Raw genomic sequence first — 14963 nt, 5'->3', positions numbered from 1 at the left:
AAAAAAAATAATAATAATTATTAGTGGCCCTCAGAAGTCATTCGGATTGTCAATGTGGCCCTGCCAGCAAAAAGGTTGTGCACCTCTGGCTTAGGGTGTGTGATGGCCAGAATGCTGAGCATAACTTGTGCTCCATCACATATATCTTAACCCTGACTAAAGGAGTTTACTTTATCTCTGATAATTGTTTACTGTTGAATATATTTTGTGTATCGCAGATAACTAATTATTAAAACAATCTTGCATGAATACATAATTGTAACCATTATGGGTTATAAATTAAAATATTTTAGACTGACTTGAAACGGGGGTGTTTTCAACACAGGGTTTTGAAGTTTAGCGGTGGCTGTGGTTGGTTATGGCCAGGAATAGGTGCACATATTCATGGCAATAACACAGGCTGCTATAAAAACTTTTTTATTATTATTATTTCAAACTTTTGACAATGTTTTCCTATAATAAGGCTTTATAAACGCTGTATGGTTTTATGATTACCGTTTTAGTTTTTAGTCGGAGTCGGCTTTTTGCCAGTGTATGGGTTGCAGGGCGCCGCCATTTTGGGGAGCACATGTTCACAGGGACGCTAATATATTCGGGAGCGTGCTCAATACAAGTACTTGGGGAAGTGTTAGATTAGGTTTTGTATTGTACTGCATTATGTATGTATGTTAGCGCTCTGATTTTTTTATATCATTGCATATATGAATTCAATATTGTGCAATGTATCACCTGAAAGAAGGGGACCAAAGTATATTTTTATTTTTAATATATTTGAGTCTTGGGCTAGTCCAATGAAACACCTAAAGAATTTTATGCATGCTTAAAGGACCTGTTTGAGAAATGGGTCAGACCAAAATACGGAAGTAAAGAGAGCATAACCGAGCTGCTGATTATGGAACAATTCTTGCAGATGGTCAACACAGAGGTTTGAGTATGGATACGGGGGCATGACCCAAGCATGGCCCAAGAAGCTGCCCAACTGGCTGACGCATTCATCGCTGCCAGACAAGGCCCCAAGGGTTACCGGTTTGCCAAAGAGTCTGGTACATCAGCCCATGGTAATTCTGGGGGTTGGAAAGGTGGTGTTGGTCAGCAAAATAGTAGTACAGAGTACCAATACTGGGGTACTCTGTACTGGGGTACCAATTGTACAGAGTACCCCAGTAAAACAAGAGAAAGGGAGGTAATTTGTTAAAGGGCAGGAAGGGCATATAAAGTCAGGGTGTCCCTCGAGAGTGGGAAATTAACTTATGCTATGTTCCGAGGCCCAATCGGCAGTGTGTTCGTGGAGGTCAGATAGACTCTGTGATTACAGTAGGGATTAATGGAGAAAACTGGAAGCTTTAATTGATACGGGTAGTGGTCAGACCTTGGTGCAGGATGGGTGTGTGTCCAGGGGGTTATGGAACCCAGAGGAAAAGATTAAGATAAGGTGTGTGCATGGGGATGAGCAATTATACCCTACTGCAGATATATATCTAGACGTAGAGGGTCAATCTTATCTGGTCACTGTAGGGTTGGTGGATAAGTTGCCATACCCAGTGGTGTTGGGTCAAGATATTCCAGTCTTAACAGACTTGCTACAAAATACCAGAGCATGTAATGTAGTCATCACTAGGGCACAGGCTGCTAAGAGGCCAGAGCCAGAAGTGGAGTGGTTGAGGGAGTTGCCGTTTGCAGGAGAGGACTTGGAGGAGAAGGGGGTAGAGAAGGTAGCCAAGACAAAAAGTCAAAAGCGGAGGGACAAGTTTCGGGAAATCCCGAGAGTCGAAAAGGCAATAGAACCACCAACATTGGAAGAGGGTGACTTTCCACCTAATATGGGGGAGTCTCAGAAAGAGGACAGTAGTTTAGAGGGGCTGTTTAAAAGGGTTGATATTGGAGGTGGTTCGGATGAGCAGTATATGATCAAAAGGGAAGTGCTGTATAGAGTGAGCTAATAAGGGGAACAGCTAGTGTTACCGTCTGCTTTGAGGGCACGAGTATTGGAACTAGGACATTCATTACCATGGGCATGGCATTTAGGACAGAATAAAACATTAGCTAGAATAGCCCAAATGTTTTATTGGCCTAAAATGTACCAAGATGTAATACAATATTGTAAGACATGCCCAGTATGTCAACTTATAGCTCCAGGGAAGCCCCTCTCACATCTCTGCCGATTATAGACATTGCTTTTACGCGTATAGCGATAAAGTGGGTCCTTTGGAACAAAGTAGAAATCGCAATCGTTTTATTTTGGTGGTCTGCGACTACGCAACAAGGTACCCAGAGGCATTCACATTAAGATATATACAGGCCAGACATATTGCAGGGGCCTTGTTTCAGTTATTTTCAAGAGTAGGCATTCCTGTTGAGATTCTTACTGACCAAGGTACAAATTTTACCTCTAGCGCAGGTGTACCAGTTATTGGGTATTAAAGGGATTAAATCCACACCATACCACCCCCAGACTGACAGGTTGGTGGAAAGGTTCAACCAGACCCTTAAGAACATGCTGCGAAAGTTTGTTTCCGAGCCTGGGATCAATGGCTACCCTATATCTTGTTTGCCTATCGGGAGGTGCCCCAAGCATCGACTGGCTTCTCGCCATTCGAGTTGCTGTATTAGAAGGCAAGTGAGGGGGCCACTTGATGTTCTTAACCATTTGCTGTCCTATGTCAGACCAGGTCCCCCATTACAGTTTTCCCTCATCAAAAAGACGTCAAGCACAGGTCTCTAGTCGTTTTTTCTCCGGAAAAAGCAGAGAAAACCTTTCAATGGCTAAGTGAGACCGATAGGAGCCGAAAAAAAGGGGTGGATCTGAGCAATACACATAGACCCTGCAACACAGACCTAACACGGACATAAACAAACAAGATAGCTGCTTCCACATGGAAATTGTGAAATTGAGGGGTCACCACGAAATTCGGGCCAATGCATACCGTAAGAGGAAAAAAAAAGAAACATTGTTTTAATGAACTTCTGCACAACGCAAGCGACGCAAACTACGTATCTTCCTTCTGTAGACAGCCCTTTTTTTATTCCTTCGCTATCCTGTGTGCATTGCACTTAAGCAAAAAACAAACAAACAAAAGTCCACAAATAACATTTACAAAAAAAATTCTCCAAAGGTTAACTTTTTACTATTAAAATGACAACAAGGTTTTAATCAGCCTATCAGTGCGTCTGTACTGCTTTTCTGTGACCTGTACTGTGCAGTCGGGGGTGGGACAAAGTCAGTGCTGTATTGTTTTGATTTAGGTCGCTAAAATCTAGTTTTCAGCATTGGAGGTAAAATAGTAGAAATGGACGACAAAGCAAAAAAAGCAAAGTCTATTTAGGTGATTGATCGTGTCAAGACATTTCCCAAAGAAACTGTACATGCAGATGGAGGTAATTGTTTTGCATATCTTAATGTGTCATTGGATAAAATACGATCAATCGCTATTCAGCTTCAGAATCACACATTAAACAAAAGGCTACTACAGAGGCTGCTGAACAAAACGTAAAATAAACAGCTTTCAGAAACCAAACTGGAAAGTAAGCCCAGACCAGAAGTATCCCTGTTGGCGAGTTAAAATTAGTACTAAAACGATCCAGCACCTCGCTTCAACCTGCTGCTTACTTTTTCGCAGTTGGAATTTTAGACCCGAATAGCCACGTTTTCTTTGTTTTGACTCGGTACTAATAAGATGGGACAAACAACATGACCACAAACGTGCTGCATATATTGCCTTTATTAAAGTATGCCAGATGCCCTTGGGTAAACGAGTATTGGGGCTGTTTCTAATCGATTTCCACATCTGTATAACTTGGCAAAGCTTTGCCTTAACTTCCAACCAATTCAGTGGGTGCAGAATGTGCAGTCTCAATGTATGGGCAAGTCAACTGCAGGGGGATGCTGCATGCTTGCCTTTAACAAATGACAGCACTCTGTTTTAGCAAGGAAGCAAGTACCACTATTTTTAGGCTTTAGTGTTCTGAAATACTGTCTACTTAGGTTTATTTAATGTTTAAACAGGTCTGAAAAATGTCAGCGAAATCCTAATTTTATTCCGCAACATACCCGTGAAAAATACGTAAATTTACCGTGATTTAAGTAAGTAGATATACATATATATAATGTAGCTGCAGTTTACAAAATTGAAGGCATACGTTTTTAAAAAATGTACACAAAAGGTTTAAAAGATTAAAAAATATTTTATTTTCAGGACATTTCGGGCAAAAGCCCTTCAGCTGTTTAAAAAGAAAAGTAAACACAGTGCAGTAAACTTGTTATTCAAGAATTGTAATTATACAAAAATTCTGTGGCTGGTGTCATGATTATTAGAATAGAATGTTCATTCCCAGAGGTTTCAAAGTTCCCAGTTTGAAGATAAACTCTCGTTCCTTTTGTTTCCGAGCAACATTTGTTCCATAGCACTGATTAATCAATCACACAGACTGTGATGTCTTCAGCAGTGTGATCATTACTGTTGAAGTGTATAATTGTATAATTACAAATACTGAATAACAACAAGTTTACTGCACTGTGTTTAGTTTTCTTTTTAAACAGCTGAAGAAGGGCTTTTGCCCGAAACGTCCTGAAAATAAAAGATTTTTTAATCTTTTAAACATTTTCTTTCTCATATATATATATACACAGACGTGCTCAAATTTGTTGGTACCCTTACAGCTCATTGAAATAATGCTTCATTCCTCCTTAAAAGTGATGAAATTAAAAGCTATTTTATCATGTATACTTGCATGCCTTTGGTATGTCATAGAATAAAGCAAAGAAGCTGTGAAAAGAGATGAATTATTGCTTATTCTATAAAGATATTCTAAAATGGCCTGGACACATTTGTTGGTACCCCTTAGAAAAGATAATAAATAATTGGATTATAGTGATATTTCAAACTAATTAGTTTCTTTAATTAGTATTGCACATGTCTCCAATCCTGTAATCAGTCATTCAGCCTATATAAATGGAGAAAAGTAGTCACTGTGCTGTTTGGTATCATTGTGCACACCACACTGAACATGGACCAGAGAAAGCAAAGGAGAGAGTTGTCTGAGGAGATCAGAAAGAAAATAATAGACAAGCATGGTAAAGGTAAAGGCTACAAGACCATCTCCAAGCAGCTTGATGTTCCTGTGACAACAGTTGCAAATATTATTAAGAAGTTTAAGGTCCATGGAACTGTAGCCAACCTCCCTGGGCGCGGCCGCAAGAGGAAAATCGACCCCAGATTGAACAGAAGGATAGTGCGAATGGTAGAAAAAGAACCAAGGATAACTGCCAAAGAGATACAAGCTGAACTCCAAGGTGAAGGTACGTCAGTTTCTGATTGCACCATCCGTCGCTTTTTGAGCGAAAGTGGGCTCCATGGAAGAAGACCCAGGAGGATTCCACTTTTGACAGAAAAACATAAAAAAGCCAGACTGGAATTTGCTAAAATGCATATTGACAAGCCACAATCCTTCTGGGAGAATGTCCTTTGGACAGGTGAGTCAAAACTGGAGCTTTTTGGCAAGTCACATCAGCTCTATGTTCACAGACGAAAAAATGAAGCTTTCAAAGAAAAGAACACCATACCTACAGTGAAACATGGAGGAGGCTTGGTTATGTTTTGGGGCTGCTTTGCTGTGCCTGGCACAGGGTGCCTTGAATCTGTGCAGGGTACAATGAAATCTCAAGACTATCAAGGCATTCTGGAGCGAAACGTACTGCCCAGTGTCAGAAAGCTCTGTCTCAGTCGCAGGTCATGGGTCCTCCAACAGGATAATGACCCAAAACACACAGCTAAAAGCACCCAAGAATGGATAAGAACAAAACATTGGACTATTCTGAAGTGGCCTTCTATGAGTCCTGATCTGAATCCTATCGAACATCTATGGAAAGAGCTGAAACTTGCAGTCTGGAGAAGGCACCCATCAAACCTGAGACAGCTGGAGCAGTTTGCTCAGGAAGAGTGGGCCAAACTACCTGTTAACAGGTGCAGAAGTCTCATTGAGAGCTACAGAAAACGTTTGATTGCAGTGATTGCCTCTAAAGGTTGTGCAACAAAATATTAGGTTAGCGGTCCCATCATTATTGTCCATGCCATTTTCATTTGTTTTCTTATTTACAATATTATGTTGAATAAAAAATCAAAAGCAAAGTCTGATTTCTATTAAATATGGAATAAACAATGGTGGATGCCAAGTACTTTTGCCAGTTTCAAGTTATTTCAGAGAAAATTGTGCATTCTTCGTTTTTTGTGGAGGGGTACCAACAAATTTGAGCACGTCTGTATATATATATATATATATATATATATATACACATATACATACACACACACATATATATGTGTGTGTGTGTATGTATGTATGTATATGTGATCGATCGATCGATCGATAGATAGATAGATAGATAGATATAAATATAGATATAGCACATGCACTTAGTAGAGAATCAAGGACTTACGGAAATACTTCAGCGTCTCCTCTATTTGTTCAGTGGTTAGGTCAATATTGGCATCAGGAGAAATGAGCGGGGTGTGGAGCCAGTCGTCGTGGTCATAACCATAAATTGTATCAGCTCTTAGCTTGTAGTGGGGCAGCTGCTCTTCCAGTAGACTAATAATTTCAACTTCTGGAAGATCAGTACTATTGCACACGTCTGGAAGAAAATAAGAAAAACAAGATTTTTTTTAATGACAAAAAAAAAAGTGAGTTTCTGTAAAGGCAACATATTGTGTGGTGTGCACTACATTTCAGGGTGTCGCCCATTCAATCGATGAATTTACTCAGGACCAGACTGCATATAGTAGGATATCTGGTACGAGGGTGGATATAAATATTACACTTCATTTTACTCCTTTACTCACAAAATCAAATAAATAGTAAACTGCAGCAGAAACTGGATTTTGCAGTACATTTCAATTGGAAACTCAATACAACAGCAGCATCACATGGCATACATTTATTTGAGAACATTTTAAATGGATTTACTGGACTATAGTTTTCTAACAACCTGCTCTTGTAAAAAGGTGTTGGAGAGTTTACAAGCTGAAACACTATATAGGAGCAAATTCAAGACAGATCCAGTGTAAAAATGCATTCAATTGTGCATTGGTAATAACTGAGATTCTCAACATTTTCCTATGAGGTAAAACCAAGTCAGATGCATTTTTGGTAACAGCTTCACTGCTGGTGAAAAGGTATAGGGGTTAGGGCTCTGGACTCTTGACCGGAGGGTCGTGGGTTCAATCCCAGGTGAGGGACACTGCTGCTGTACCCTTGTGTACTTTACCTAGATTGCTCCAGTAAAAACCCAACTGTATAAATGGGTAAATTGTATGTAAAAAATAATGTGAAATAATGTATAATGTGAAATGATGTGATATCTTGTAACAATTGTAAGTCGCCCTGGATAAGGGCGTCTGCTAAGAAATAAATAATAATAATAATAATAATAATAATAATAATAATAATAATAATAATAATAATAAACCAAAAATGTTATTTTGTTTCTACAAAAAAGTTGGCAAAATGCCTGTAAAACAAATCACCAATCTGTAGAAAAACTGTGCCTCATACAATTAATATGTACTAGGTAGGCCTAACAAATTTCTTTTAGGAGGTACTCTCATTTAAAAAAAAAAAAAAGGAAACCTGCAACACAAACAGCTGGGCTTTACCTAAACCTGAGGGAGGGAGGGGGAGGTGGCTTGACAATAGAACAAAAAAGTTTTGCATCTCTTTCTGAAAGGTTTAATATGCAAAATGGAGGAAGCAAACAAGCTGAGCAAACACACCATGTGTAAATATACTGAAGTACAGACACTCTTCACTAGTTTTCACAACCTGTGCAAATGCTGTTATTGTGATTATATGCTTAGATCCAATGATTTGCTGACAAACGTACAGTACAGTTACTGAGCAAATGAAATATCAATGTACTTCATACAGTACAATTCCATCTCCACTGTGTGTGGTAAATGGCAATGGAAAAGGTATGACTGGGCCCTATTTTCAACTGTGCCGTACCAGTATGGTATGACTTATTTCATTTAGTAAAGTAAAAAAATATATACTTTTTTATGGCACTTTCTGGAATTACAGCCATTTCATGTTAATTCATAAATGATGTTTCTTTTCATATTGCCTTGTCCTAAAAATTAGATATTTGACTTGCATGAAGGGGCATTTTAAAAACAAATTAGAGCATTTGGAAAATAAACACTATGTTCTTTCAACAAAGGGCTATGTGAGCCTCCTAGTGGCAAAATTAGTTACTCAGCTTCAGCTTTAGTTTAGATAAGAGACTTGAAAACAATCTGAATTACAGAATTAAAAGTGGATTTTATAAAGTTACAAATAGAATACCTACATGTTAATGATTACATCAGACTTTGAGATTGGAGTATTACAGTGGACAGTATTTTCTGAGTGGCTTCAGCCTCACTTGCACTGCAGTAATTCATTCGAAGTACCGGGTACTCCAGGTTCCAAGAATTCACCTACTAATACACCAACTACGCATTACAAATCATCTTCATACTATACTGCTTCTCAGTAGGGGGTTGAGTCCCTCACTATGTTACTGTATGTCTGGCTTTTCTTTGCAAGACTGGGGTGATATCTTTAGCATGGAAAATGACCACCACTTCCCTTCCAAACCAGAAGCACCAGTAACAAAAACAACATCAATAATAATAATAATTATTATTATTTATTTCTTAGCAGACGCCCTTATCCAGGGCGACTTACAATTGTTACAAGATATCACATTATTTTTACATACAATTACCCATTTATACAGTTGGGTTTTTACTGGAGAAATCTAGGTAAAGTACCTTGCTCAAGGGTACAGCAGCAATGTCCCCCACCTGGGATTGAACCCACGACCCTCCGGTCAAGAGTCCAGAGCCCTAACCACTACTCCACACTGCTGCCCTACACTATTTATCACACAGAATAAAATCAACCGCCTAGTTAAAAAAATAACTGCTAATTGGTCACCAGAGTGCTATAGGATGCCAGTTACTTGTATCCTTGAATTGTTTTTCTGTGCTGGATGTTCCAGTTCACAGTTGCTAAGGTTGGTTAGTAAGGTAACACATTATTTCTCAGTAGATTCAGGCACTAGACTCCAAAGTTACATGGCTTTCAACAACTAATAATAAAATAGCCACGACTGTAGCATGTTTCAGGATGTTACCCTGTTTTACCAAACAAAAGCCCTTAACATAGCTCACAGCGAGCTAAAGACCTACTGAGGCAGTGAAATCAAATAGACCATGAGCAGCGAGATAAAGTCTGGCTGAAGACTGTACAAATCAGCAGGGCCTGCATGTCTCTATACATGTGGGACACTGTTGCTGGCTATATTTGGAACTTATTTATAGAAACCATCTAGTGAAGGTTGTGAACATGTTGCCCTTGCTCTTCTTTTCTCCTTCACCATTGTGTCACTACTATCAAAAGCTAAAATATCAACACAACACACAGATTTTTATTTAAATAAAATATTTCTGACCCACATTTTATTTGGCAAATAGAATATCAAGGCTCTTACTTGTCTATTACACTGAATATAAACTGGACACAATTTTTACACCTATCATTTTACAATGTCTTTGAAAATGTAAAATTGCTATAGAAAACTAAGAAGAATCGAATTAAAAAGGCATTAATATTTTATACTTTAAAATACCAGATTTAAAACTAACCTACTGCTATGATAGCAATACTGTATATTTAAGCTAGTTGATTTGCTGTTTTTATGACTTCTTTTTATGTTTGGAAAATATAGTTATTTATATTTAAGGTGAACAATAGCCTTTAATATTAATTAATGTGTTTTAATTATACACCAACAATCAATCAAGTAATTTGTACTGCATAACCTTGTACTGCAAAAAACAACATCCTTTCTAGCATACAGCTACTACAGCACAGAGAGACACCAGGAACATGACCATACTGCAGATTTCAAAGGCAAACAGAACAAAACAAAAAAAACTGGTGGTTACAGCTGCAGAAAGTGTTTTACTCACTCATGGTTTTGGTGCCCCTGGTCCAGTTTTGTCTTTCTACAAGTTACATTTTCAGTAACAGCAGTAAAGGGCGCACTGCACTTTGCAGGACAGCAGCATGTCCCTGCAATCCAATGTTTGGGATGCCAGGAGTAATAATCACATGGGCTGTGAATGGTCTGACTAAACATAGACTGATTAATGCCAGGCCAGTAACTAGGTCTGTTGATCGAGTCCTTGCTCTACTTTGCAATAACATTAGCAGATATATACTATATACAAAACTTGAATTCAATTACTGAGTTGTTTATTTTAATTTTTGTAACTTTATGGGTGTTTTTTTCCTTTGGTATTGTGACTACAAAAAAATGTGGTTTTCTACTATATCTACTATATTCATATAAAAGTATCATGCAACAACCATTACCATGCTAATTTATATATATATATATATATATATATATATATATATATATATATATATATATATATATATATATATATATATATACACATATATAGACACACACATATTTTGGCAGACAATATTTATTGAAAATTAATGTACTGTATTTTAACTGAGAGGCAAAGATATAGAGACACAGGCAGAGAAAGGGACAGAGAAGCAGTTGGCAAAGTCTCCCATCAGCTGACAAAACATATTGGTGGACTTCCCTTCCTCCTATAGTAAAGGAAAAACTGAGCAGTGAGAAAGGTGTTGTCAAAATCCATGACAAGATAAGATAGGTGGGCATCGTGAAATCACGGTTTACACAAGTCTCAAGGAAAAGTAAGCAGTCAAAATAAATGGTACAGACAGTCTCATACATATATTCATTTACATTTTATTGCATTTCTACAGAAAGATAACAATAACTCTATGAATGCTAGCCACAGAATCGCAAATAGACTATTGGCACCCTTTATTGTTCTGCAGTCTTGCAAGGGAAAGATTGCAGAACGACTGGAATGCTACAAGGCTATGTCGAGAGCCTGCCTTGTGTATTACCATATGAAACCCCAGTAACAAGTAGCTAGGGCTAAACAATTGAGGGAGAAACTCACCTCTATGCCTGTGTTGTAATTGTCGACTGGGAAGCCACCCTTAACACTAGTTCCAAAGCCAGGGTTTTGAGGATCCACAACATTCAGTCTGTAGAACCTAGTAAAAGGTATGGGGGGTAGCCCACACCGCTGCATTGCAAATGTCCTTGACAGATGCACCCTGGAATAAAGCCCCATGGAGGTTCCAGTGCCCCTGGTGAAATGGGCAGTGAGCTTTTCTGGAGGTGGCTAGTTGGCCAGCTCGTAGGCAGTCCTGACTGTGTCTGCTATCCATTTGGACAGCCACTGCTTGGACAGGGCTTGACCATGGGATTTAGCAGACAAAAAAGGGCAGAGCGTATGGAGCTGCTGCTCTCTGTCAGACTGGAAAGGAGGTGGATGGAAATCCTCCAATTCCACAGACTGGTTGACATGAAATGTCGAGATATTTTTCGGCAAAAGCAGCAGGATTGGTACGGAGCATAACCTTAGTCCAGGCCTCTTAAAAATCAAGCAGGCTTTTGCAATGGAGAATGCCTGCATCTCACTCACAAGCTTTGCGGAGCTGATAGCAAGCAAGAAAGCCTCTTTGAGTGATAAATATTTCAGCTCAGCTAAATGCATGAGCTCAAATGGAGGCTTCATGAGTGCATTAAGCACCACATTTAACCTCCAGTGAGGAACTGAAATGTCTTTCATAGGCTGCCTAAGCCGCCAGGCCCCTTTCAGAAATGTTCCCGCCAGGAAATGAGCTCCTGGGGAGGCAGAAGTGGCAAGTTGACATGGCAAGCCGAAATAGCTGCCAGGAAGACCTTTAACGTGGAGGGGGAGGGGGAAGAGGTAAATACCCATACAGTAATGGTTACATTTCATACTTGAAAGGGAATTAGTTAATTCGACAGGGTAATGCAAAACTTTTGGGCACAGCTGTAGATACCTGCATCTACAGTCCATTGCAATGTTTTGCAACCTTTGTAAAATATAACAAAAAGTCCACAACACTAAATAAAGTTTACACAAGATGCTGTAAATAATTATTGTACTGTTCTTTCAAACAGTAGCGCAGGAAGTTAAACAATGCAATTAAGAATTCTGTGAAGTACTGTTCTTTTAAAGGCAAAGTACTTAATCATGGAAACAACAGAATCCCACTGCACAACATCACACACCAAAAACATTTGAAGCATGTAAAGAAAAGGGAAAATAAATAAATAAATAAATAAATAAATAAATAATACATAAAAATAGACACAAATCAAAACCTCAAGCTCAACATTGGATTAGGAGTAATTTCCTTTGACTAATTTTAAGTCTGAAGAAGTATTTTCAACAACACACATTACATTGCTGAGGGGTGCCAAGTGTACCCAGTGACATAACACTAATTTACTGGACTTTGTGTGCTGTCTTGTTTAATATTTAACATTTAAAAATTGTGTTTTTAAATAAATATCCAATGCTGGTACTGCTTCAGGAATTGTGTGTTCAACATCATAACATTTTGAATCCTACAGCAGAAGTCACAATTACTGGATAAAAGAGAAGATTTGATCAATAACTATATTTTGAAATAAAAGAGAAGATATACTTGATAATGTATCTCTTGGACCAGTATTTAAATTCAGCTCAGAATGAGTCACCAATATATTTGCATCATCCTCCTAATTGCTTCCAATATGCTGGTAGTCTTTACTATGCTCCTTTATGACTCTCTGTTGGACAAGACTGGTACAGAATGTAGAAATGCAATTATCCTCCAGCACAAGACAGGAGCCGCCCAATGGCAAAAAACGACAGTACTGGAGCTCACCAGTCAAGCACAATCAAGGCATAAACACTGAACAGGGCAGAAAGGCTGAAGCAGTGCTAATGTGAGCTTCCTACAATGCATAGTGAGTGTAGGTGGGACCAGCCTTCTCTTACAGGGTATATAGTCCATTATATTCCTTTTTGCCTTAAAATGTTTCCTGTGCCAAATTATGTTTTTGGGATACTATTGTGCACAAGCACACATCTGAGATCACCAAACTCTTCACTTAAACCAGGCCTCTAGCTGTGAAAAGAGTATACAGCAAAAACAATACACAAAAGAGATTCCCATGCACTCCTGGATGTCTGATCTCTTGTAACTGGGCGCAGGCTAGTTCAAACTGGGAACGCACCCAAGGACAGTCTCTTAACCACTTTGCCAAAGAGCCAGGCTCCACTGCAGGTGTAGTTATAGAGCTTTTACCCTTGTCTCACCAACAAAGGCCAGAATCTGTAAAGACACAACAGTGCCATGTTTTAAGTATTCAAATCTGCCACTGATTGGACCTAGCTGTGTTATGTGTAACCTAGGTTGTGTGTTTGGGAAAGGGTACATGCAGCAGCAGAGATGTCTAATTTCCCACCCAACCACAGGTCTATTTATCTAGAGACAAATAACCATGCATACAGCAAATCGTGTGACCTAGGGGTTAGAAACTGGAAATTATAACTAACCTGCAATGCATTCATACAAGTATTCCCAAAGCTGTACGCATATCATTTATAAAGTAGGACAATGCAAAACCAGAAAATTAAATTACATAACTCCTAATGAATGCAGTTACACTTCAGTACCACAAGAGGGTATACTATCTCTGTGTAATAGGAGATCAGGTTAGTAAAATAAAATGATAATGAGAAAATGTATATTATGGAACTGTTAGAAAAACACATGGCTACCTTAGCTGAAAGAGCGGCTTCATGTGGTACCTGTCTTGGCTGTCACCAATTGCAGAAACCCACTTTTTAGGGTAAAATGAAGAAGCAAGGAGTCTGAGTGAATTTGTCTTTCAACAAATGCCCCCCTTCCAATTGTTCTGCAGTTATTGTATTCATCAATCCCAATATTTTATAATTTATAGAGACTAACACATGAAGAAGCAGATAGGGCATTGCTGAGAACGTTTTATCATATTATCATAACCCTGGTTCCCTAAAATAGAAATGTAACCATTACCTAATGGGTATTTAACCTAAAGACGGTGATAACCTGAATAAGATATCAAAGCTGCACGTCAGAGCCTGTGACGCAGTCGTACCCGCCCCAAAAGCCACAAAAGGGCTGCAGACACAGACATCATCATCATTTTTCCTTCAAGACTGCTGCAATTATTGCAGACCAACTGGAATGCTACAAGGCTAAGACAAAGGCCACCTTACGCGTTACTATTAGGAACCTCTATGTCTATTTTGTCCGTAGAACCTAGTAAACGTATGGGCAGTAGCCCACACCACTGCAATGAAAATGTCATTGACAGATGCACCCTGGAATAAAGCCCACAAACTTACCATGCCTCTGAAGGAATGGGCAGTGAGCTTTCTGGAGGGGGGAAGTTGGCCAGCTCATAGGCAGTCCTGCATGTGTCTGCTATCCATTCGGAAAGCCTCTGCCTAGACAGGGCTTGACCTTGGGACTTAGTCCCAGAGCAGACAACACATGTGCACTGCCTCAAACTTTTTGTCCTGTTAACATAGCATGCCAGGGCCTGCACTGGGCAGAGCGTATGGAGCTGTAGCTCCCTCTCAGACTGGAAGGAGGTGGAAAGAAGCCTCCAATTCCACAGACTGGAGGACATGGAATGCCGAGATAGCGTTCGGCAAAAGGCAGGATTGGTACGGAGAGTAACCCTTGTCCTGGCCTCTGTAAAAATGAAGCAGGTTCTCACTACGGAGAAACCTTGCATCTCGCTCACCCACTTAACGAAGGTGATAGCAAGCTTGCTCGATAACATTTCAGCTCAGCTGAATGCGTGGGCTCAAATGGAGACTTCAAGTGTGGATTGAGAACCACGTTTAACCTCCAGTGAGGAACAAAGTCCTTCATAGGTAGCCGAAGTGGGCAAACCATTTTTAAAAGTTTCCACCCACCCAGGAAGCTGAGCTCCTGGGGAGACGAGTCAA

General features: G+C 39.3%; 1 protein-coding gene across 7 annotated transcripts in view; it reads right to left on the bottom strand.

Annotated features, from left to right (window-relative positions):
- trak1a (trafficking protein, kinesin binding 1a) overlaps positions 1-14963 on the bottom strand; it is a 94325-nt gene that overhangs the window by 65755 nt on the left and 13607 nt on the right. For 3 of the 7 annotated variants that reach the window (XR_004543418.3, XM_033993118.3, XM_033993124.3), the window contains exons 1-2: positions 10011-10117; positions 6434-6628 (exon numbers count right to left, since the gene is read on the bottom strand). The exons of 1 other annotated variant lie outside the window; for it this stretch is intronic. Coding sequence is in view for 4 of the 6 variants with exons in the window: in XM_033993118.3 (XP_033849009.3) it covers positions 6434-6628; positions 10011-10014 (199 nt within the window). In the remaining 2 variants the exon portion in view is untranslated. Of the gene's footprint in view, positions 1-6433; positions 6629-10010; positions 10118-14963 lie in introns of those variants that run through there. 3 more of the 7 variants (XM_033993119.3, XM_033993125.3, XM_033993122.3) reach the window with 3 other exon arrangements.

Source organism: Acipenser ruthenus, chromosome 3 (genome assembly GCF_902713425.1).
Source record: "Acipenser ruthenus chromosome 3, fAciRut3.2 maternal haplotype, whole genome shotgun sequence".
In the NCBI taxonomy this organism is placed as follows: domain Eukaryota; kingdom Metazoa; phylum Chordata; class Actinopteri; order Acipenseriformes; family Acipenseridae; genus Acipenser; species Acipenser ruthenus.
The sequence above is the reverse complement of the archived record's forward strand: the minus strand, read 5'-3'. Positions and strand labels throughout refer to the sequence as shown.